This window comes from Ovis aries, chromosome 10 (assembly GCF_016772045.2).
Source record: "Ovis aries strain OAR_USU_Benz2616 breed Rambouillet chromosome 10, ARS-UI_Ramb_v3.0, whole genome shotgun sequence".
In the NCBI taxonomy this organism is placed as follows: domain Eukaryota; kingdom Metazoa; phylum Chordata; class Mammalia; order Artiodactyla; family Bovidae; genus Ovis; species Ovis aries.
In genome coordinates, this window is record NC_056063.1 from 36,212,345 (window position 1) to 36,236,359 (window position 24,015).

Here is a 24,015-nt window from a genome sequence, read left to right on the forward strand (position 1 = left end):
CTCCCGTCTTTGCGAACGACTTTATTCCTCCAGTTTCTTGTCATTGGATGGGCCCCTCATTCCTGTGTTGAACCTGCTCCCAACCCACCCCGATCGTTCAGGATTGTGAGTGATACCCCACATGCCAGAGCCATCTTCTCAACTCTCTCCCAAGGTCAACCCACCATATTACGTGCCGCTGGTGGAGCTGGTCCCACACCCAGAGACGGCCCCCGCCACCGTGGACAGGACCTATGCCCTGATGCGGAGGGTTGGACAGTCCCCGGTCAGGCTCCTGAGGGAGGTCGACGGCTTCGCCCTGAACCGCCTCCAGTATGCGGTCATCGCTGAGGCCTGGCGGCTTGTGGAGGTGTGTGGCTGGGCTGTGGCCCGTGGCTGAGCGGGGGCGGGTGGGTGGGCTGGGGGGGGGGGTGGGGGTGGGGGGGATGGGAGGGACAGGAGGTTGGAGGGGTGGGCAGAGAACCAGGCACCCAATCTGTTCCAGAGACCAGGGGCACCCCTTCCTCTCAGAGATTCCTCTGTACCATCAGTCACCTGATACTTGCACGTGATGAAGACTTCTATTCTTGCCCTTTCCTGTCATTTCCACACCATTTTCTCTGTGATATGCTGAGTTTCCTCACGGTCTCAGACTGCTCCCCACCCCCAGTGGTATTGTTTTTCAAGAGGAAAAAGAAATTATATTTTGAGTAAACTTGTGTCCTTTAAAGGAACCCCATTTATTTCACGAGCTTGAGGAAGAAACAGTGGATGGTTTTTAAACTTGTTAGTTCTATGCTTGTCTCACATATAGAGAGGAGTTTATTTATATATATATACATATATATATAAATAAACTCACATATAGAGGAGTTTATTTATCTATATATACCTATATTTATATATATATATATAAATAAACTCCTCTCTATATGTGAGACAAGCATAGAACTAACAAGTTTAAAAGCCATCCACTGCATCTGGTCCCATCACTTCATGGGAAATAGATGGGGAAACAGTGGAAACAGTGTCAGACTTTATTTTGGGGGGCTCCAAAATCACTGCAGATGGTAACTGCAGCCATGAAATTAAAAGACGCTTACTCCTTTGAAGGAAAGTTATGACCAACCTAAATAGTATATTCAAAAGCAGAGACATTACTCTGCCGACTAAGGTCCGTCTAGTCAAGGCTATGGTTTTTCCAGTGGTCATGTATGGATGTGAGAGTTGGACTGTGAAGAAGGCTGAGCCCTGAGGAATTTATGCTTTTGAACTGTGGTGTTGGAGAAGACTCTTGAGAGTCCCTTGGACTGCAAGGAGATCCAACCAGTCCGTTCTGAAGGATATCACCCCAAAGCTGAAACTCCAGTACTTTGGCCACCTCATGTGAAGAGTTGACTCATTGGAAAAGACTCTGATGCTGGGAGGGATTGGGGGCAGGAGGAAAAGGGAACGACAGAGGATGAGATGGCTGGATGGCATCACTGACTCGATGGACATGAGTTTGAGTGAACTCCGGGAGATGGTGATGGACAGGGAGGCCTGGCGTGCTGCAATTCATGGGGTCGCAAAGAGTCGGATACGACTGAGTGACTGAACTAAACTAAAAAATATATCTACATATGGACTTCCCAGGTAGTTCTAGTGGTAAAGAACCCGCCTGCCAATGCAAGAGACAGTGGTTCGATCCCTGGGTCAGGAAGACCCCCTGGAGGAGAGCATGGCAACCCACTCCAGTATCCTTGCCTCGAAAATCCCATGAACAGAAGAGCCTGGTGGGCTACAGTCCATGGGGTTGCAAAGAGTCAGACACGCCTGAAGTGGCTTAGCACACAGAGGTTTGTCAGTTTCTTGAAGAGAAGGCTTTTTGTTTCATTGATTTTTTTCCCTCCTTATGATTTTCCTGTTTTTCATCTCGCCAACTCTGGAGGGAGGGTGTCTGTCCCTTCATCCTTGCAGCCAAGCAGGAAAGAGAAATTCTAGAGGCGATGGGGTCGGAGGGTGGGGGCCGCTACTGCAGGCCTGTTGTAGTGGGAAGCAAGGGGGACATGACCAGGGGTGGGGGGATGGGCAGAAAAGGGCTCCACGGGTCACACGGGTCTCCCCCGGCCATGACTGCATGGGGGCTGGTGGGCACTCACAACCGCTCAGTCCTTTTTCTGTGGCGAATTGGCTGCAGAATCAGGCTGGAGCAGCCCTAGTTGGCCGGGAAACGCTGATGACCGCAGCCTAGGGGCCCAATGTTAGGACTGTGGGTGACGGATCCTGTTGCTGGGAAAGTGCTTTTCAGCCCATCCTCTTAAGCTGATGCGCATGATGAGGGAAGAAGCGCTGAGATGATAGACTCTTGCCCAGACAGTGGTGGAGCTTGCACTGCCTGTAAATTCCTGTCCTGTTACAAGAGGGTCGTGGAGGCGAGCGGGGGTGAATCACAGAGCCGCCCGAGGATTCTCAGCTCGTTGGAATGTGTGGGTGGTAATGAGCTTCAGACTGCTGAGCTCAGGTGTTGTTCATGCCTCTGAGAAACAGAGCCTCCAAGTGGGTATCTGCCTGTGGGCCCTGAGCTGTGGGGCTTCCAGGGCTTCCATTCTGGTGTCCAGTTCGGGACGTAGTATCTGTGGTCCGTACAGGACCCTTGGAGAGAGTGCAGGCCTCTGTGGCCCAGCTTTATTCTGGACATGGATGCAGCCACTGTGAGCACTGCTTTCAGCTACTAAGGTGCATGTCAAAGTTACGTGGTAAAATGAGCAGACCAGGCTTTCTGTGGTAAACTCCATCAAGTGTTTCTGTTGAGTGTAGTTTAGGACAGTGCAGTGTTTCCCTGCAGCTAACTTTAATCAAGTCTAATTGCTTACATACAGCTGTGAATACAGCTTTTTTTTTAAATACATGTTTTATTTTTCTACTTTTGGCTGTGCTGGGTCTTTGTCTAATAAATGTTTTCATTTATTTTTCTATTATTGACTGTGCTGGGTCTCTGTTCCTGCTCAGGCTTTTCTCTAGTTGTGCTGCAGGAGCTTCTCATCTTGGTGGCTTCCCTTGCCGTGGAGAAAGGCTCTCGAGTATTTGGGCTCCAGTGGTTGTGGAACACGGCCTTAGTTGCTCCTCAGTATGTGGGATCTTCCCAGACCAGGGATCAAACAGGTATCTCCTGCATCAGCAGGTAGATTCTTTACCTCTCAGCCACCAGGGAAGCCCAACATTGATATTTTTTTAATGATTTAATTCGCTTTCACTTAGAACACAAACATGTCTGAACAACGAACGCTAGGTTTTCGCTGCTCCCCGCATCCTACCCCATCTGCCAGACGGCGTCTCCCTCATCCCGCTGTCCTCCTGCTTGGCATCTTGGCATTGTCGTACAGCCTTTGATTCCAGGAGCGGAGGTGCAGATGGCAGCCTGCTTTTCCTCATCTCCGTCGTGTGAACAGAGGGTCCCTCCAAAGGTGGCGGCCGGATAGGGCAGGCCTGAGAGGAAGTCCCTTCTCCGGTCACCGCGAGTCCGGTGCTCCTGGGTCAGACCTGCCGCTGGGTGGTGAGCTCCTGGCCTTGTCCTGAGAGTGTTCTTAGACTGGGGGGAACAGCAGCTCCTTGACAGAGAGGGTGGCTGGGGGAGGTGGTGCAGCCCAGGGAGTCTGGGGACGAGAGGACCCGAGGTTGTGGATGCCTGAGGAGCACTCACACTGCTCTCGCTTGGGCTGCGATCGCCTGGAGGCAGGAGGTCCTTGGCTTTCTTCTCTCCTTTCAGAGCCAGAGTCAGCGTGCGTGTCCCTAGTTCCCCAAGCCCAAGTTCATCCAAGAAGTTTACTACTCACACACGCGGCCTCTGAGAAGGACCTTTACTGAGTCCAGGGGTGGCGGAGGGAGTTTTTTCCACGAATATCACCCTAAGTGGGTTCCCTGAAGCCCAGTAAGTGCCGGCCCTCCCAGCTGTTCTGGAATGAAACCAAAACAAATGGACAGCGAGGAGGCAAAGGAAAGCACAGGCCCAGGCTGAGCCACACGCTCCCCAGCACTGGATCAGGGAGGCTGCAGCCCCAACAAGAGGAAGCAAGTTCAAAGCCTGGCTCCAGGTGGTGGGTGTGGGGCTGGTTAGAAGGTTTCTTCAGAGGAAGGTGCTGGAATTAGCAGGGCTGCTTCAGCTTGGCTCCCCTGGCACGTGGCCAGAAGGGAAAAGCAGAGGCTTGAGTGAAGTGCTGCTGAACAGACCTTGGCGACACCCGTCTGTGTATTTGGCAGAGAGATTCGTGTAGAAGGACGTGAAGGGAAGTCAGAGGAGCCAAGAAGGAGCCGGGCTCCTGCCTCCAAGCCACCACGCCCTCCACTGCAGGACTCTCTACATTTTATGTTGTCTAAAATTTAAACGTGAAGGTTTAGGGGTTGGGAATTCCTTGGTTGCCCAGTGGTTAGGGCTCCACTGCTGAGGGCCTGGTTTCCATCCGTGGTCTGGGAACTAAGATCCTACAAGCCACATGCCCCCTCCTCCCCCTCAAGAAAAAGTTTAAGGATTAAAAAAAATAAATTTATCGTCTATTTATTTATTTGGCTATGCCATACAGCTTGTGGGATCTTAGTTCCCCAACCAGGGATTGAACCTGCACCCCCAGCAGTGAACATTCAGAGTCCTAACCACTGGACCACCAGGGGACTCCTACCAACCTCCAGATTAACCGACACCTGCTTTCTCAGCTGTTAGTTGGAAGAGCCTCCTGTCAGTGGCCTTTCATTCAGAGGTCAATGGAACAGGAGATGTTTTTTGTTACAGGACAGGTCTGGAAGGACCCCATGGTCTCAGCATTTTTAAGAAGCCCCAGAACTATATCAGAAGCACACCCATGGCTCAGCAGGTGTTTAATGTCTTGCACTGACCACTGGGAGCCATCAGAGAAACTAGAGGCCACTCATAGCTGACCTAAGTTACTCCACATGTGACAAACTGTGGAGCCAGAAGGCTGCAGGAGCTTTTCTAAGGCCAGTGGTGGTTTTGCGCAGACTCGGGCTTCCTGGGTGGCTCAGACGGTAAACAATCTGCCTGCAGTGCAGGAGACGCGGGTTCGATCCCACATCAGTTAATTAGAACTCTTCCAGCAGCGATGGTCTGTAAGAAGTAGACCATTTTTATAACAGTGTTTACTGTTTTATGGGAGGTGACTTTCTGAGTAGCCACAGTGGCGAGCAGTAAAACCCTATTCAAAGGAGACATGCTGCTGATGTATTATTTTAGAGACAACTCCAGCCCCATTAACAGATAAACATAATGAAAACACCAACCACACATTCAGTTAAAAAAAAAAAAAAACCTGTCTGGCATGCCTGGGGTTACTCTAACAGTGTTTAAAGCAAAAACATTTATGCTAGTGTTCTAACAGCTCTGAAAAAAAAAGAAAAGTGAGGTGCTGTTACTCTAACACCTGACCACCTGTCCTCTCCCACAGGTGCTTGGGCAGTGAGAGGTTTCAGCTCCTCTGGTGTGAGCTGACAGGCAGGCCGGGGGCCCCTGATGGAAGTGCAGGGTGGGGTGGGAATGTATCCCCAGGAGAGGAGGCAGAGAAGGGGGCCACAGGTAACAGCTGGACAGGAGCCTGTTCATCCCGCCCCCAGTGCAGGCGGGAGCTGGCCCTGGAGGTCAGAGGCGCAGACTGGGTTGTGTGTGCCAAACTGAGTTGTATGTGCTAAGGGGTGGGGCTTTCACTGCTTGATTCAAAGTGAAAGTGTTAGTCCCTCAGTCGTTCCTGACTCTTTGCGACCCCATGGACCTTGGAATTCCCCAGGCAGGATCACTGGGGTGGGTTGCCATCAAACCTCTCCGTAAAGAGCTTCGTTCCCGAGGACCCTCAGTCCTGGCCTCACCGAGCCCCGGTGCACTTATATTTGCACAAACAAGGGATTTTGCTGTGAATGGTTTTAAGGTTCAGACTTTTTGTTTCTATTGGCCTCTTTACCACTGGTGTTTTTCTTCCTGAGAGCTTTGCCACGAGAGAAGTGGTAACACCACTGTGGCCCAAACAGCTCTGGTTGTTGTTCAGTTGCTCAGTTGTGTCCAACTCTTTGCAACTCCATGGACTGCAGCACACCAGGCTTCCCTATCCTTCACCTTCTCCTGGAGTCTGCTCAAGTTCATGTCCATTGAGTCTGTGATGCCACCCAACCATCTCATCCTCAGTCGTCCCCTTTTCCTCCTGTCTTCAATGTTTCCCAGTGAGTCAGTTCTTTGCATAAGGTGGCCAAAGTATTGGAGCTTCAGCATTAGCATCAGTCCTTACAATGAATATTCAGGATTGATTTCCTATAAGACTGTCCCTTGGATTAGCACCAAGTCTTTCCTCTCCTTCCCTTTCATTTTTTGGTTTATTTCCACTGAAGGCTTTATTCTCAAAAATACTCACAGGGAAAATACCACTTCTGTTCCCTACCCTGAGTTAGAGTGCTTTTATTTTTCTGCGTTCTTGTCTAGTCTGTGTTAAGAATACTTTCCTCAAGTTTTTGTTCATTTTTAACGGCTAGTGATATTTTGTTTCATTGATCTTTTTGAAAAAAATCTAACCTTTCCCCTGTTGTGGGATGTTTTAAGGTCATTGCAGGTGCCTCTTTGCACGTTCAAACTCTTCCTCTGGCTCCCTCTCCCAGAATGACTTGGGCAGCAGAGTCGCCCCGTCCGAAGGGATACCTTACCGGAGGTTGGGCCCACCTGGGGCCACACATCCCAGGGGCCCTGCCAGCCGGAATAGTCCTCCCTGCATCTTCCATCACCTCCCCCGACCCAGGATCCTGTCTGAGGCTCTTGACGCAGGGGAGGGAGGGTTGTGATCCAGTGCCCTGTTGCATCAGCTAAGCGTGTTCAGTCAGCTCGTCTCCAAGGTGCTCGGAGCCTGGTCATCCTGAAGGAATGGCCCCGCCCCGCTTCCCAGAAAACGCACAGCTCATGGACCGCCAGTCTTGGGGTGACGAGAGCTGGCTGGCAGCACGGGGCAGTCCTCTCTGTGAAGTCCTGTCCTGTCCTTGCCCCACCTCCTCCAGGAAGGAACTGTGGGTGGGGACAGGCGGAGGGGGCCTCTTTCGGTCTTGCTCTAGAGCCAGTTTCGTGGTGCACGTCGGACACGTGGTGCCTGGCAACGAGTATAGAGAGGAAACACGCAAGTGTGTGTGCGTGGAGGGAACGAATTCATGGCTCCACGTGCTTCCTCATGAGAAAAACCGGCCTCCTCGTCACCGTGGCAGTTCTTAGTTTAAGTTCCACTATCTGTAACTGCCTTACTCCGAATCCTGGGTCTGCACGGGCTGTGGGGTTGGACTTTCTAAAGGTGGGCCCGGCGCCCCTAGTTGGGCTTTACCATCTCGCATTAGGGTCATTCCTATCTGGCTCGAGCTTGACTGTCTCTGGGAATCTGGGGTTAAGTCTCAAGGGGCCTCTTTCCCTGCGACCCCTTGTCCTGAGCCTCTGACCGGGGTGATGCTGGACCATCTCAGGATTCACTCATTCTCACCCTCAGATACAACATTTCATTGTCTAACACGTAACCGAGTAAAATGTTTTTTGCCTCGGTCAAGACACTGGATTGAAGCCTGGACGGCTCTGGTTGTGGGCTGGGAAACTTGTATATAACTTTGTCCCAATTCCTGGGGGCCAAGTCTGTTCTGGTGGTGGTGGTGCTGGCTGAGGTGGAGAAGTGTTTGCACAAGAAAAACTTGAAAATTCAGGACCACATGTGGTGAAAAATAGAGCAAAACAAAGTAGAAGAAGATCAAGAGCTGGGAGTTAGTAATTTCTAGAAAAGGATAAAAAAGAAGAGAGAGAGACCAGGAAAGATGGCGAGAGAAACATGAGAAAAGCAAGTGAATATGAGGGCAGCCCAAACACATGAATTAAATGGCAGAATTTAGTAGGAAAATGGGCTGATTAGAAGGAAGACTATTTCTGTAGCTGGTGATCAGTAGAGGAGATAGTCCCCGGGCTTCCCTCACTCAACACATTTTGCATCCCTGAACTGTACACAACCCCCCTTCTTCCTCGTCTCCCCAGGTCCAGGCCAAGTCCTATGGTGGGTATTCTGGAGATGTCTTCCCGCCTCCTCTCCCTACCCACAGAGTGCCAGACCCAGGATGCCCGAGGGTCCCCTGTGAGGGTCGGCCAAGCAGAGGGCCGGTCATTCTGTCACACACAGTGCTGACGGTGTTTGATACATGTGATTAGCATCTAGTCAGCTGACTCAAGTAAGGAGATTGTTCTCAATAATCTGGGCAGACTTCATCCAATCAATTGAATGACCTTCAGGGCAGAGCTGAGGTTTCCACCAGTCAATCCTAAAGGAAATCAACCCAGAATATTCACTGGAAGGACTGATGCTGAAGCTGAAGCTCCAGTACTTTGGCCACCTGATGCGAAGAACTGACTCATTGGAAAAGACCCTGATACTTGGAAAGATTGAAGGTGGGAAGAGAAGAGGACGACAGAGGATGAGATGGTTGATGGCATCACCAATTCAATGGACATGAGTTTCAGCAAGCTTCAGGAGATGGTAAAGGACAGGGAAGCCTGGTGTGCTGCAATCCATGGGGTTGCAAAGAGAGCCAGACACAACTGAGCGACTAACACACAAAGAAGTCTACCTCAGAAAATCCATATGGAGCAGAAAGAAGCAGTTAGGAAGAGGAGACATGAAGACTTTTCCAACTTGTTCAGCTAATGAATAGCAACTGATAAAAACCTGACCGCCCTCCGTGGATGAAGGAGGAGGGAAGGACCAGAAGCCCAGAGGAGGTGTGGGTCCTCCGGACCTGACAGTGTTGGGTGGTGGGAAGCCCTCTGACCCTTTGTCTAGTCAGGTCACTGTCCCTGCTCACGACACTTACAAATCAAGAATTAACTGCTCTGGGGTGGCTCACTTTGTGGGTGTTTTGAAATCTTTGGAAGTCAGCTCTGAAAGTGTGGAACGTAGTTGTGGAAAAAGAGAGCCAAGGCAAACAGCATCACAGGTCAGGCTGGCCTCCCAGTCCACATCCCTCACAGTTTGGTGCTGGAATGAAAACCCCAGGCTGTTGGAATGTTGACCCAGGGACCAGGGCTGGGGGTTTGGGAATCAGCCATCCTCGCCCAGCTGCCTCTCACAGCATCCCCAGGGACCAGGGTGGCCCTGGGAGAAGACCGGGCCGAGACACGATGTGGGAGGCGGGGCACCTTGCCATCCAGCAGTCGTTTCTGGTGGTTCTGGGCAGCCCCACCGGCCTCGTGTGCACTGTTTCCTCCTGACACCCCCCTCACCCCCAGCGCTGTCACCAGGAGAGGAGGCCGGTAGACTGAGCATTTGAGTGACCTGAGTGGATCTGCTCTCATCAGTGGTCACATGAACCCGAGGATGGTTTAGGACTAATAGGAAACTTGGAGGACTCCTCCTGCTGATGAGGTGCTTGATACCCCGGTGTTGGCACCAGGGGCAGGGAGCGCAGGCCGCTGGGGGCATCGGCTCTTGGTAGAGGACGTGCCAGGACATCCTGGGGCCGCCGGCGGTCATGCAGGTTGTCATCATGCGTCCCTGGGCCTTCCCAACAGAACGCATGGGTGGTGGAGGCCCTGTGAACGGCAGCCCCACCTCTGCAAACACACAGCTCTGAGCTGCGTTTCATCAGGGAAGCACTCTTCTACAAACTCGTTAAAAGCTGGGCAAGGCCAGGCTTGCAGGCCGGCAGAGCCTGAGGATGGCTTTCCTGCTCCTCCGATATGGCCCCAGGTCTTAGGTGTCAGGGGACACTTCTGGCTGTTTCCTCTGACGCCCCATCCCCCGTGCCTCCATCCCCTGTGCCCCCTCCTCCCCTTCCCTGAAGCTGTAATGGGAGCTAGAGAAGCCAGGACATTAGAGGTGGGGACCATAAGGACAGGAACTGAATTGGTGTCCAACCATTTCACGAGCTGATCTTTTCTCAGGGTTCATTCGTGTATGATTGCCGTGTGATGCCACATCTGACGAAGCCTGTTCTAGGGCTTCTGGGGTGTTTGGGGTCCTGTTTAGAGAAGTGAGGATGAGAGCAATGGTAACGAATTGCCCTCCCTATGAGCTCACCTTTGGACCCCATTCTCTCCTCTCAGGAAGGTGTGGTGTCTCCGGGTGACCTTGACCTCGTCATGTCAGACGGCCTGGGCCTGCGGTACGCGTTCATTGGGCCCCTGGAGACCATGCACCTCAATGCGGAAGGTAGGGGCTGCCGAGGGGTCTGTGCCGGTTGCTGCTTTCGTGGTTTGTAAACAGGCTTGCCTTTTCTTACAACTGAGGAGAAGCAGCACCGTGTAGGAGACGCTGCCTGGAGATATGTCTCATGTTTTTCTTTTTCTTTCTTCTTTTTTTTTTTTTTCTTGAGAAAAACAATTCAGGTATCATGAGAAATTGATAGGGAGAGACTGAGAACAGTTAATTCTCGAACAAATAGAAACAGAAGCTGATGAAACTCGAGAACAAACAGCGTGCAGACAGGAAGGAGGCCCTCGACAATTTTTCAAACAAAGCAGCTGATAAGAAAGCCTAATTGGCTGACTGTGATAGTGGTGGACAGATGTAGCTTTCAACTTCAGAGCATTCCAGGGAGCAGAGGGAGTCAGTTCTGAGATCTGGCTCAGGACCGTGGACATGTGCGTGATTCCTCACTGTGCCACCAGAACATATGTGGGAACGCCTCCTTTGGGGTGTAGTTTTTCGTAAAGCCAGCATCTCAGGTTAAGGCTGGTTACTAGTCTTAAAAGCTACAGTTTATCTGGAAGTGGCAGAGGTATTTTAGGATGTGTTTTTAATCTAATAAAATAGTGCCTGAGAAAGAGGGGGCCAGCGTGCTTACTCCGCCTTGAAGTGCCAGCTGTGAGTGATGGGTTTGGCTGGCGGGGCCCTGCTGGACTTGCAAGCTAGATGACCTCGTGCAGGTCAGTTCACTGCCCCTCAGTTTACCCACCTATAAAACTGGTATAGCAGCTGTGACCTTCACAGTGGTGGTGTGAGAGTAAGCCGGATGGAGACACTGGGCTTGAGTCAGAAACAGTGAGATGAGCTAAATCTAATCTCATGAGAATCTGTTTTTCCCCCATCTTTTCTTATTCTGTATAAGCAGCTCTTAAGCAGTTAGGTTCAAAGTCTTCTCTTTGGAGGGGGAGGGGGCTTGTGCCTCACAGCATGAGAGATCTTAGTTCCCTGACCAGGGCTCAAAGCTGGGCTCCCTGCAGTGGAAGCATGGACTTGTAACCACTGGACCACCAGGAAAGTCCCTCATGGTCTTCCAGAAAGCTAAGCTTTGTGAGTTTTTGGAAGTGGATATTGTTGACCAAGCAGAGGGCATGGATGCAAAGAAGATTGGGGGGTAGGGGTGGGGTGGGCAGCTGAGTGGGATAAAAGGTGAAGTGGCTTTTTTCCTTCCCATTGTCAGTGAGATCATTATTCTAGAGTAATTCCCATACCACTCACCTTTCATGGTGTATAGTAGCCAAAACTACAGTTGGAAATAAATTAAAACCCTCCTTTTAGACCCTAATGGGAGGGGAGAACTTTCCTTCACTGGACTTTCATTCACAGCACGGGTTCCAACTCACCACAAACTTCCCGTATGTGCAGTGAGTGCAGGCTACTGGCCTAGCAGACAGTGGGCATTTATCCGAGAGCTGAGGGCCTGCTGCAGAAAGTGTTCTTATGTTAGTAGGGCAGAAATATTAATTGGCTTTCGAGCAAGTTGGGGGGAAATTATGAATTGTATAAGAGTTTTACTGTATTTTATTCTGTTCTGAAGAAATGAAAAGCTCTTTTAAAACTACAAGTTTTATAAAAGGCAGTAGGAAAAAAGGTACTAGAAAGCCCCTGGGATTCTCAGATGACTTCACTGGGGCCACAAGAGAGGAGCGCTTGTTGAGAAGTCATTAAGTAGCCGGAGGTGAAACAGGGCACCTGAATTGCATCCCAAGGCTCATGGTGGGGGAGGAGGGGCAGGGCAGCTCGTTTTCCCCGAAAGTGGGTGAGCTCACAACTACAGCACACCTGCCTGCTCTCTCCTCTTTCCAGCTTTTTCTGTTGGGTGTCTCTGCTCCCTCAAAACGGGTAAGCTGTGTTTGTGCTTAGATTATATCACCTTTAGTTTGAATAAACCTACAAATAGGCACAATGAAGTAAATATTTAATTTCCAAAAGTAAGCAAGTGTTTGGGGCATTTTCCACGTTGCAGAGATGCTGCATATCCAGGAGAACTGGCGGAGGTCGGGGGGCCCTCCCCAAGCTCTGAACTGCCCCCCATGCTTCTGGTAAATGCAGCAAAACCCTTCAATTTAAAAGGGAGCATCCAGAGCTTAAGTGCAGGTGCTGATGTCAGAGAAGTAGTATGTTTGAATTTTCACCCATCGGACCACTTTCTCTTCTGAGACAAAGTGGGTGTCATCCTTCTTAGAGAGAAGCAAAATGATATGAGCCAAATGCAGTTGAAATCAGTGAATTTAAGCTTTCACACAGATGTAGGTACACAAAAGCTAACCCCACAGAAGTTATGCGTCTTTTTTAAGGCATGTCCATTGGAGATCACTTTTAAGTGAATCATGCAGTGTATATGATCCCTGGAGGAGGCCATGGCAACCCACTCCAGTATTCTTGCCTGGAGAATCCCGTGGACAGAGGAGCCTGGCGGGCTACAGTCCATGGGGTTGCACAGAATCGGACACGACTGAAAGGACTTAGCATACACGCACATGCAGTGTCTGTGGGGCAGGTGCGAGCCCTGCTTTGGGTTGCTTCACATCCTGCAGTTTGTTTGTTCCCTGTTATCCTTTTAGCCTGCCTGACCAACTGCTGAGTCTCCCTGGTTCTGAAAGAGGCTGGCTGAGGGCCAGGGCAGCTCAGCAGGTTTGGAGAGGGGTTGCACTGGGCTCCTGTGAGACCTGCCCCGAGCGCAGGCCTGCACAGACCGGCCTAGCCTCCCTGCCTGGAGGGCAGGGGCGGGCTAGGCTGTGTGTGTGTGTGCGGAGCGGCTGGTCCAGGCAGGCCACCCCGTGTGCAGGCAGCCGACGGCTTCCTCTTGGAATCAGCCTCCCCCACGCACACCTGACGCTACCCTGAGGGCAGCGTCCCCTTTGCCCCTTCAGGGTCAGCCTCTGCTCCACGTGCTTCTCCACCACAGACCTAGGACTCCGTACTCCACTGAGGCGCCTTGTCGGCAGACGCGTTGGGAGGCGTGGTCAGGGATCATCTGCAGCCCCCTGGGGCTGGTGGGGCCCTAACCTGACGGCCACAGCCTGGCCTGCCCTTCGGGGGTAAATAGCCCGTGTTGAGAACCTGTCGCCCAGGAGGTGAAGAGCCAACTAGAGCCCATGGGTAAGAGGCAAGTAGGGAATGGATGCAGTTGAACTTGCCATCTTTGGTTCTCAGAGGATGCATTTGAGTGGTGTACACAGGTGACCTCGTAGGCACAGTGTTGAAGGAGACGTTTGTGGTGCAAAGAGGACTCACTTGACGCTTGAGGACTCAGAGCTGACCTGGGCTGTCTGAGGTCCCTGAGAGATGCTAACCCAGGCACCATGGGGGCCTGGAGGTCGGGTCACTTCTCAGGGCTTTACTGCTGGGAGAGGCTGAGTTCTGACCCCGGTGTGGCTGAGCAGGGTGAGTGTCCCACTGGCCGGCCCTTGACACCCATGGCAGCCGGACCCTGCGGACACACCCAGGTTTGGGTGGAGACAGAGCTCACTGACCCAGGGGTGTTCTTGTTTCCTTCTGCTTCCAGGTATGTTAAGCTACTGTGACAGGTACAGCGAAGGCATGAAGCGTGTCCTGAAGACTTTTGGACCCGTTCCCGAGTTCTCTGGGGCCACAGCTGAGAAGGTGCACCAGGTATGTGAGCTCCTGCCTGCAGAAACGAGGTGTTGCCTGCAACTGGAGTCTTTGCCTTGACCTCCAAGTTCCTGTTGCTGACCATCCATGGCCCTGTCAGGGTCACAGGGGACCCTGTGAGCAGTGTGACCAGGGATCTGGTGGCTCACCCCAGCTGTCAGTCCCCCCAGGTTTGGGGAGTTACATCAGTTGAGGGTTTGCCAGGCTTCTTCTGTCTCTGAAAGCAGATTCAAGAGTGTGCACAAACAGGAGCGGTTTTCCTTCTGCTTAATTAGTTGTCCTTCACGCTTCTTTCCCCTTTCTCCTCTTTTTTTTTTTTTCGTTCCCAGGCCATGTGCGTGAAGGTTCCGGATGACGCAGAGCACTTGGCTGCCAGGAGGGCGTGGCGGGACGGATGCCTCATGAGACTTGCCCAGCTGAAGCGCCAACTGCCCCAGTGATGCTGCAGTGACCACTGCTGCCCCCAAGCGGGGACCACCAGCCCCCAGTCCCATGGCCTTGAGACACCAGGGTGGGGAGGGGGGCTGCGGGAGCCCGGCAGAGGGAGCCCTGCTTGCTGTCCTCACCCTGGCAGGTGCCTGAGGGGGCCATGCCCCAGGCAGGGGTTGATCACAGCTGCTGGGGTCTGTGGACCATGGATGCCCCCCAGCTCCCAGCAGACAAGAGAGCTAATCATCCGAAGATTTGACCACTTACTTTCATGTGATTCCACGTGTTTACATATCATGATCAGTGGTTGTAGTTTCAAGTCATTTTAATCTACTGCAAAATGTTTTTGTAATTATTTTCTGATCTCTTGCTGAGGACCCTGTGGTCCTACACATTTGAGGAGTTCCCTTCATTTTTCTGATCCTTATTCCAAATAAAAGTGTTTGATTGCATAAAGACATCTTTTCTTTTGCTCTTTCTGAGAAAGATGTGTCCTGGTGATGGACAACAAGTGACCACGATGGTCAGGTCATAAAGCAGATGCTTTGTTCGGAGCTCCCTGTCTGTGGTTCGGTGAAAACCCACACTTTGGGCTGGTGTTTCCCATGGTGCTGTTGGCCCCAGGGTCAGGCATGTTGGAGAAGCCCCCTCTGAGGGTGGCGGGCAATCCCCAAACATCCCCACAGGGAGCACACAAAGGTAACTATTACCCAGGCCCTGTGTTGCCTCAGCCTAGAGAAGGGCTTGGCATGGGGGACAGTTCAGAAAGGGGGTCCTGAGGGTGACCCTGGGCTGTGGAGGCCGTATGCAGGACAGAGGCTCTGGACCAGAGGCTGGAGCGAGAGGCAGAGCAGCACCCTGCAGGGAGGGGCCCTGGAGCCCACAACCTTCCCCCGGGGCCACCCCCTCACCCCCGCTCTCGCCCTCACTGCATCGTCTCTGGACCTGTCCCAGCCTCCTAGCCTGAGAGGAGAGCAGATAGGACAGAGGTCCCGTGCTCTCCTGTGGGACCCTCAGCTGCTCTGAGCCAGCCCAAGGCTGCCCAGCTGGGGGCTGCTCCCCTGGTTCCCTCTGGCCCAGGGGGCCTTCCCAGGCGGCTCACCCCCACCAGCATCCCTTCTTGTGGCCAGGGCCGGGTTCCGTCGGAGAGCCCGCAGGACACTGCACCCTCCGGAGGAGCTGCAGCTTTTGCTCCTGGGATGGGCCCTGGGGCTCAGCTCCTGCCTGCTCCGTGCTTGCTGGACCCAGGCTGGGGTCCCTGGAGGGTCTCTTGGTGGGAGAGGAACACGCATCCCCCACTGGCAAACGTTCACCTGCCCAGGTGACTCTGGACAGGTGGGAGGGACTCCCAGCCTCTCAAGGACGCTCCTATCCTTCAGGGCTTCGCAGCCAGTCCAGCCCTGGGACTTGGGGAAGTTGTCCCAAGGCGTCCCTCAGCTGGAGGTGATGACCTTTTGTTTCCTTCTCGGCAGGGCGGTCATTTGTATTCTGCTGAGGGAAGACTCTGTTCCCTTCCTTTTGGGCTGGCTTTTTTTTTGAGTTTCTACTTTTTTTCAGATCTCTGAGCAAGGCCACTGCCCTTCCCCCAACACACCAGATTCCACACCTCCCCCTGGAGTCCGGCCGCTCCAGCCCCGCTCCTGCTGGCCGTCAGCTCCTGGGCTGGAGAACATCTCTGGTCCTGGCCCCCTGCCCCGCTCCCTCCACCCCATCTGCCATCCCTGGGGCCGCTGGGTTTCTGCCCAGTCCCACCTCTGGACCGACACAGTCTTTTTCGCTTACCATGAGGATCTCAAATGATCCCTTCACCTTTTTTGGAAAAACTGTCTTTTAATTTTGTGTCCTTAGATACACCATGCTTTTTCTTTTTTTTCTTCTTTTTTTGGGGGGAAATGGGGTGTTTAACCTGAATAATTCCCAAAATAACTTCACTTCCACCGCTCCTTTCCTTCCGGAAGCTGGCTGAAGACCAAAGTCTGCCTCCTAACCTCAGGCCTCTTGTGAGGATGACCCTACAAGTCTCCCAGAGAGGAGACCGTGGATGCCAAGCACTTCCTCTGTTGCTCTAAGTGTTATCGTGTAGAGGCTGGATTAATGTGCAGTGTGGGTGAGTAGACACGGGCCTGTGGACTGGGCCCAGAGCCTCTCAAGAGCGGGGCTGCAGGGCGAGTCCAGCTAGTGGGGGGCTGCTGGTCCCCCAGTCTCCCCTGGGCTATTGTACCAGTGGAGACTGGAGCCAAGGAAGGTAATGCCTCCCATCTCAGGAGCAGCTCTGCCCTGCGTGAGCGTCCAGGGGCCACCTCCTCCCTGAAGCCCTCTGGGCCCTCTGCCTGTCTCTTGAGACCTCCTCGAGTGGCTGCGGCAGCACACGTCCAACCCCCAGCCAGCTGCAGGGGCCAAGGAATCATTCAAGTCTTGTTTCTGGGGGCATCTCACACAGAGCATGTTCTCAACAAAACTGGCCCCACAGACAAACGGACTTGATGGTCTACTTCAGGCCTCTTGTGGTAACAACTGGGTGGGTGACTTGGAGAAACTCTCTACCAAGGACAACAAGAAATGAGCCCACAGGGGCTTTCCTGGAGGTCCAGTGGTTAAGAATCTGCCCTCCAACGCAGGGGATGTGAGTTCCATCCCCAGTCAAGGAGCTAAGATCCCATGTGTTAACAAAGCAACTAAGCTCGTGCACTGTAATGAAGACCCAGTGCAACCAAAAAAATTAAAAAGCAACAAGTACACAAACGTCTTCTCAAACAGAAGAGCTAACACAAGATGTGAGGAATCTGAGCCACAGTCTGAAAACCCAGGAAAGACATGCACGCAAGGATACCTCTTGAAGCATCAGGGCCGCCAGCCGGGCTCTCTCTGTGTCAGTAAGAAAAACAGCCACCACGAGCTAAAGCACAACCAATGTGTCAAAGTCTGTGAGCTCCTAATGAAACAAAGAAATTAAAAAACCTTGTCAATCGTACTTGGAGCCTCACTCACATGTGTGGTGCCCACTGGGGACCTGGGCTCCTGGATACAGGGCTGGTTCCTCTGTCCTTGGTTTCCTTTCCTGGGTGATCTACTGGCCCCAGGTGCCCCACTGACCGCTGGGCAGCTCTACAGGCCCATCATGGGGGTCAGTTCCCAGCTCTAAGTCCCTGATGTCAGATCCATAGCCTGAAATCCGGCCCCAGGTTCATCACAGTGTGTATACGCATGTGGGTACAAGAACTTGCCAAGGCTCAAAATCAAGTCCTGTGTTTGGTATGCACCTGTTTGTGTGTGTGCATGTGTGCGTGCTTGCGTGTGCATTCATGTGAGAGAAGGTTAAACACTCTCCAGCTTGGGACAGGCTGGCATCAACCTGCTGAGTCCTGGTTGGAAGGGACGAACCAGGCGTCCCGAAACCACCACACAGGGACTCAGCTCTGCCTGGCTCTTGTGAAGAGATGGATTCCGGGTCTTTCAGAGTTCTGCTGACTCGGGGCCTCCCCAGCAGGGCCCAGGGATCTGTGTTTTTGCAGGAATTCTGGGTAAGCAGCCAGTAGCCATGCTCCCCTAACCCCTGATACCGTCTTGAAATCTCTGCAAGGCCCCTGGGGGCCCGTCTGACCCTGGGGATCCTGACTTGGAGGATCTTTTTTACACTGAGTCGAATCCACCTCCTGCATTCAACTAACTCTTGGTTAGTCAATCCCTCTAACCCTTGGCTTCCAGTCAGTTGTGAACCAGCTTCCTGGCCTGCTGACTTCCGACCCACTCTTTCCAGAACCCCTGGTACAACAGACCCCAGGGGTCTCCTCTGACTTGATCATGGGATTCTCCTTATACAACTGGAAAGGCAGCTGTGTTTCAAGAAAATGGTACTTTCCATCAGGAAGAAAAAGGGGAATCCCCAATTATGTGGGCTGCAAGTAAACTGAGCCCCTGAGACTTGGTGGCAGGCACATCGTGTTAGACTCCCCGTGAAAGCCTAGGCAGCTGGACCTGGTTTGATGTTTGACGCTTCCAAGGCTCAGACACCTGCCACGCGGGCAGTACGATCCCAGAAAGAAACAACGGAGGATCACCTCACCGGACTGGGTCTGGAAGCCAGAGTCCATGGCGGGCCAGCTCAGAAAACGCTCTTGACGGAATGAGAAAAGCTTACACTGATATTAGCACATCTTTGAAAACGGGGCCAGTAATTCTTCTCTAAGACTAAGAGTTGGGGAAACTTTCCGATGTAATGTAGGAAAACACAGGCCACCTGAACTCGGCACCCTTCCTGGTATTAAGGCCACTGCTGTTACTGTGCCTGAAGCAATGAATCCTTCAGAAAAATACTTACTCCACTCAAACTCTCAACACAGCTGAGTAAACTGCCTTGCTCAGCATGGTGGGAAGGTGCTTAACTCTGTTGGGTCCATCTTGATTATGGGCTACATTCCAGGTTTTTTTGCTTGTCTATTGCTTTTCCAAAAATGACTGTTTGGGGGATTGTGAATAAGCTGTGGAGACTTTGAGTTGTCTCATCTTCCTCTGTAGTGGGGTGCTCATGGGGTGGGGGGGCAGTCAGTTTCTGGCAGGGCCTCAGGCCTGTGGGCTCCAGGTGTCCCTGTCGTGGGGCATGGCCTTCAGCCGCGGCTGAGTTGTGGTCCGTCTGATTTGTCAGGAACGGCCTGTGGGTTCACTGAGCCCCATCCCTGAGCACAGGCTCAGGGCTCTTGGGCCTCCACCTCTTGAACAGACTGGTGAGGACAGAGGGAAAACTCAAACTGAGTCAGTGCTTCCCCGTCCATCTGCCCTGCCTCCTGGAACATTCACCTTTGTCTTCAGCCCAATTTGATGGCCACTTTCTGCTCAAGCACCTGTTTTGCTTTGTATCTGGTGACTGGCTGGCTGGTCTGTGTGGAGCTGGCCGGGGTCCCGTCCTCCTGCGGGGAAGAGGCTGCGCCTGCTCCTGCCCTTCAAACCACTGGTCCTTATGCCTGACCACTCTGTCATGGTCATGAGGGTGGTTAGTCCAACACGAGCCCCCTCCACAGCTGGGATCAGAACCCCCTGAGCAGCTTTGAGAAGCCTGGAGGCTATGTCTACACCCCAGACCACCCACCAGAGTTTCCAGGTGTGGAACCCAAGCGTCAGTATCATTCAAAGCACCCGGTGACTTCTGTGTAACCAGACTTACTGGAAATGTTTCTTGAGCCCTTGTATGTCTCAGCATGAAAGTGAAAGTGTTAGTGACTCAGTCATTCATGTCTAACAGCAACCCCATGGACTGTAGCCCGCCAGGCTCCTCTGTCCACGGAATTCTCCAGGAAAGAGTACTGGAGTGGGTAGCCATTCCCTTCTCCAGGGAATCTTCCCAACCCAGGGATTAAACCCAGGCCTCCCACATTGTAGGCAGATTCTTTACCTTCTGAGCCACAAGGGAAGCCTTGTATGTCTCTACTTTTCATGAATTATTTTTCTTAATTCTATGGTAGCCTCATTATTTTCATACAAGGGAACTAAGAGTCAGATGAGCAAGCATTCCAAGGCCACATGGAAATTCCAGAGCCAGGACTTGTGGCCAGTCTGAACTCAGACCCGCACGTTAATGCCACACTTCATCACGGTACATGGGGAGGGCACGCTTGCAGGAGACTGAAAGTTCAGATTTGAATGAATAGCACTCTGTCGTGTTGCCATAACTTACTTGCAGTTTTCCCTGTTGTAGGAGAGTGAGGATGTGGTCAACACTTTTACTTTATAAATTATTCTGCATAGAATATTCTGTGCCTAAAGCTAAGTAGATCTCTAATTGCTTACCCAGGACAGATTATTGGAAGCGGAATCAGGTTTTCACTAGATAGAAAGGTTTATAAATTTTGGTACACATTTCCAAGGACCCTGAGTATACACAAATGCTGGGTGCTCCAGGGCTGTAGGCACATCTTTCACTGGGAAATAAACAATGGGTTAATTTCCAGTACATCTTCCTTGTAACGACCTTAATTTTGCTAAACTCTACATCTACCCAGGGGGCGCTAGTGGTAAAGAAGCCACTTGCCAATGCAGGAGATGCAAGGGACCCAGGTTCAATCCCTGCGTCTGGGAAATTCCCTGGAGAAGGGACTGTCAACCCACTCCAGTGTTCTTGCCTGGAGAATTCCATGGACAGAGGAGCCTGGCAGGCTACAGTCTGTGGGATCACAAAGAGTTGGGCATGACTGAGTGACTTAGCACATATATCTGCCCATCGGCAGGTACGTGGGCTTCCTGGTGGGGAGAAGAGGGTGAGGGTTTTTCTGTGTCCATGGCGTGAACTCACCTGTCCTGGATCAGGCAGGTATGTCTGCTGAGGCTGAGTCACCCACAGCCAGGCGTCCCCTTAAGCTGCCTGAGCGTTTCCTTGCCATCCATGCCTTGCCACAGCCGCCTTGCCATAAATTCTTTGTCATATTTATCCTTGGACTGATTTGTGAGGGTTGATGAAGCAATAAGATGAGATTTAAAAAAAAACAAGTTCCACCCTTTCTGGACTGACTACCTCCGTGTTTGGTGGCGAAAAGCAGGAAGAGAAGGGAGACAGACAGCAGGCGTGTGCAGGTCTGAGGTGCCCAGGGCATGATCAGAGAACTGGTTGGTGCTCTGAGTTCTTCCTTTGACACATGTTTATGACAGGCAGATGACACAGCATTTATAGATATTTTCAAAGCACTGACCCAAGTAGAAAATACAGTGTAAATCAGGCAAGTTTTCAGAACACATAGCTCTGCAACACAGTATCCTGAATGTTCCTCCCTTTTTTTTTCCCCCTTTTTATTTTTGACTGCAAGTCATATGGGATCTTAGCTCCCCAACCAGGGATCAAACCCATGCCCCCTGAAATGAAAGTGTAGAGTCTTAGCCAGTGGACCACCAGAGAAGCACCTTTCCCTTTTTTTCTCTTTCTTTTTTATTTTTTAAATTACAAAATTATGATAACATATTTACAGAACACTTGGAATATAAAGAACAAAGTTACATATTGTTCCAGTATATATGATGATATATACTATTTTTTAAACTAGATCAATTATGATTTTTAGTTGGAGTTTAATTTTAAACTCTCAAAAATGAATAGAAGAATATATAGAAAAGAAGAAGGCTATATTAGACCTGAAAAGCACAATGAACCAAGTCTTAATGTAATTAAGACTTACACAATTCTCACACAATAGTAGGATACAGATTCTATTCAAGTTCCCATAGACTATAAACTACGAGACACTGGAACATATCCGGGCCTTCCCCTTTTAATTTAATTTTATTATTTACTTATAAAGGGGTATGGGCTCTCTAGCTGTGGCCCATGGGTTCTAGAATGCGGCTTAAGTTGCTGTGTTGCATGTGGGATCTTAGTTCCAGAATCAGGAATCGAACCCGCGTCCCTGGCATTGGAAGGCGGATTCTTAACCCCTGGACCCAAGGGAAGTCCTTTTTTGGAGAACTCTAACACAGAATCAGCAGTTCTTCCAGTTTCTCCAAAGCAGAGCAGCGCTACACAGAACATTTAAAGTCAGGTGAAACATGCCTCTAAGCCTAAGCCTGGAAACCGCTGAAAAGTCAGAGGAACCTCCTGACTCCCTGCGTGAATACAGACCAAAGCCAGGTAAAAACGTGTCCCAGTAAATATTATTCTGACAGTTACTAAGCTCAGAACCAATGTCTGTCACATCCACAGGCGTGAGGAGGTGGTGCCTTCCCCAGGTGACCAGCTGAGAAGGCGCCTCTGTGGTTTTCATCGGCTTTATGGATGTATAGTTGACAAAGTGCACGCTGATATCTGTGGTTGTGAGTCCTGACAGGCCTGAGTCTGGTTGCAGAACATTTGTTAAAACTCCTAGAACCTGTGTACTCTCGCTCACGCCCAGAGCTGAGTGGACACAAGCCTCCCAACCATGTCCCTGAATGGAGGACACAAGCCGCCTCCTGAATGGAGGTGTTTCCTGGAGTGGCCATCAGGGTCGCTGCCCTTCAGGTTTTACTTTAGAGCTGCCTACACGGCCTCTCCTAACCTGCTCCTGCACTGACCAGACGTGCGGCCTGGAAAACAGGTGATGTTTGCTGCAAGCATGAATTTGCCCAGAAAAGGCAAGAATGAACAAGTAATAAAAACAAATGGGAGGAAAGTTGGCTGTTGTAGCTCAGATTCACAAGCTACTAGATATTAATTAGGGAAGGGGTAGGTGTGGGTTGGGGTGGGATGAGGCTGGTGTTCGCGCCTTGTTTGTGCCCCGGGTCTGCACTCAGAGTCCAGGGCAGGCGCAGTGTCTCTCAGGCGCCAGGCATCTTACTGGACAAGCTCTCAATGGATTCTGCATGTTTCTGTTGTACTTTTCAGTGCAACACCACGTCATCTTTTCTAGAGAAAACACTTTATGTTGAGAACGCAGAGCAGATTTAAAGGACTTGGAGTGAATTTGGGTTTATGTTAGAAACAGACATGCCGATCTATCCCCAGTCAGATTGCTTTCTTTTCCTCTTCTTAGGGGCACACTCTGGGGAGAGGGTGATGCCCTCTTCTCTCCTGTCGGAACCCAACCCCCAGCCTCCTCCTGCATCTGTATAGCCGGGCTGGCCCGCCCCCCCCCCCCCCCCCCCCCCCCGCCCCTGGCAGCCAGTGGGACCCCCTGGAGAGGAGGAAGGAAAGCTGGGTCCCAGAGCTCGGGGAAGGTTCTTTCTCACCATGTGTGCCAGGGAAGGCAGGAGGGCAGCGAGTTTGTGCAGACCGTGGTCAGTTCTGATACAGAGCTGCACCAGGGCCACATCTCCTTTCTGTCACTTCCCAGGACAGTGCCCATCCCGTCTGTGTCCACGGAGCTGGGGGCCCGAGAGGAAGACCCAGGGCCAGGCCTCATGGCCAAGATCCCAAACTTGTGGACAGTGGACTCGGGGAGAGGGAGGTTCCGCCTGGCCCCATTTTGGGGCAACCTTGGTGCCTCTGCTTGCAGCTCAGCTCTGGTCCTGACCCGCCGCCCACGTGGAAGGCAGGCTGTCACCACACCGGGTGCACAGCACAGGAAGTGGGCCCTCCCGAGGGTGGGGGTTGAGGGTTTTTTCTGTTCCATCCTGAGCTGCAAACTGTCAGGGAGACGAGACGACCCTGTTCCTCCTCCAGGACTTTGCGATCCTATCAGAGACTCAATTATTATACAGCATCAACCAGTGTCCTCATAGGCTTGGGGGACACACACTCTGAGTGGTCTGGGGGAGCCTGTGGGGCATGGCTCGTGGGGAGGGGCCTCGGGGGACAGAGGGGTCTCAGGAGACAGATGGGCTGAAGACACAGTTCATGGTGAAGGCCCAGAGGGTCCAGCATGGGTGCAGGACAGGCGTTGAGCCCAAATGAGACAGAGGGAGGACCATCTGCCAGACCAAGGCCAGGGCAGCGTGGTCGTAAGGAAGAGCCCCTGGCTCCCCGTCTGGGAGGCATTCTCTCCTGATCTCGGGCCCCTGTGTGGGGCCGAGGCCTGGTTCCTGGCACCTGTCCTTGCACAAAACAAATGTGACAGTCCTTCTCCAGCCCTGATGCAGTTAGGGATCTGGGTCCAATTTGTGGGCGCTGGGGCCTAGGCAAGGGGGAGCCCCTCTGAGAACCAGCAGCCAAGGTCTGGTGGGGGTAAGTGTTAGTGGCTCCGTTGTGCCTGACTCTTTGCAACCCATGGACTGCAGCCCACCAGGCTCCTCTGTCCATACTGGAGTGGGTTGCCATTTCCTTCTCCAGGGGATCTTCCCAACCCAGGGATCGAACCCGGGTCTCCTGCACTGCAGGCAG

At 52.1% G+C, this 24,015-nt stretch overlaps 1 protein-coding gene across 1 annotated transcript in view; it reads left to right on the plus strand.

Moving 5' to 3' along the window:
• CRYL1 (crystallin lambda 1) overlaps positions 1 to 14,699 on the plus strand; it is a 59,089-nt gene extending 44,390 nt beyond the window's left edge. Inside the window, exons 5-8 of the mRNA XM_027973677.2 lie at positions 155 to 349; positions 10,061 to 10,166; positions 13,708 to 13,814; positions 14,144 to 14,699. Of these exons, the coding sequence (XP_027829478.1) occupies positions 155 to 349; positions 10,061 to 10,166; positions 13,708 to 13,814; positions 14,144 to 14,254 (519 nt within the window). The 3' untranslated portion in view covers positions 14,255 to 14,699. The remainder of the gene's footprint in view (positions 1 to 154; positions 350 to 10,060; positions 10,167 to 13,707; positions 13,815 to 14,143) is intronic.
• The last annotated feature ends 9,316 nt before the right edge of the window (positions 14,700 to 24,015 follow it).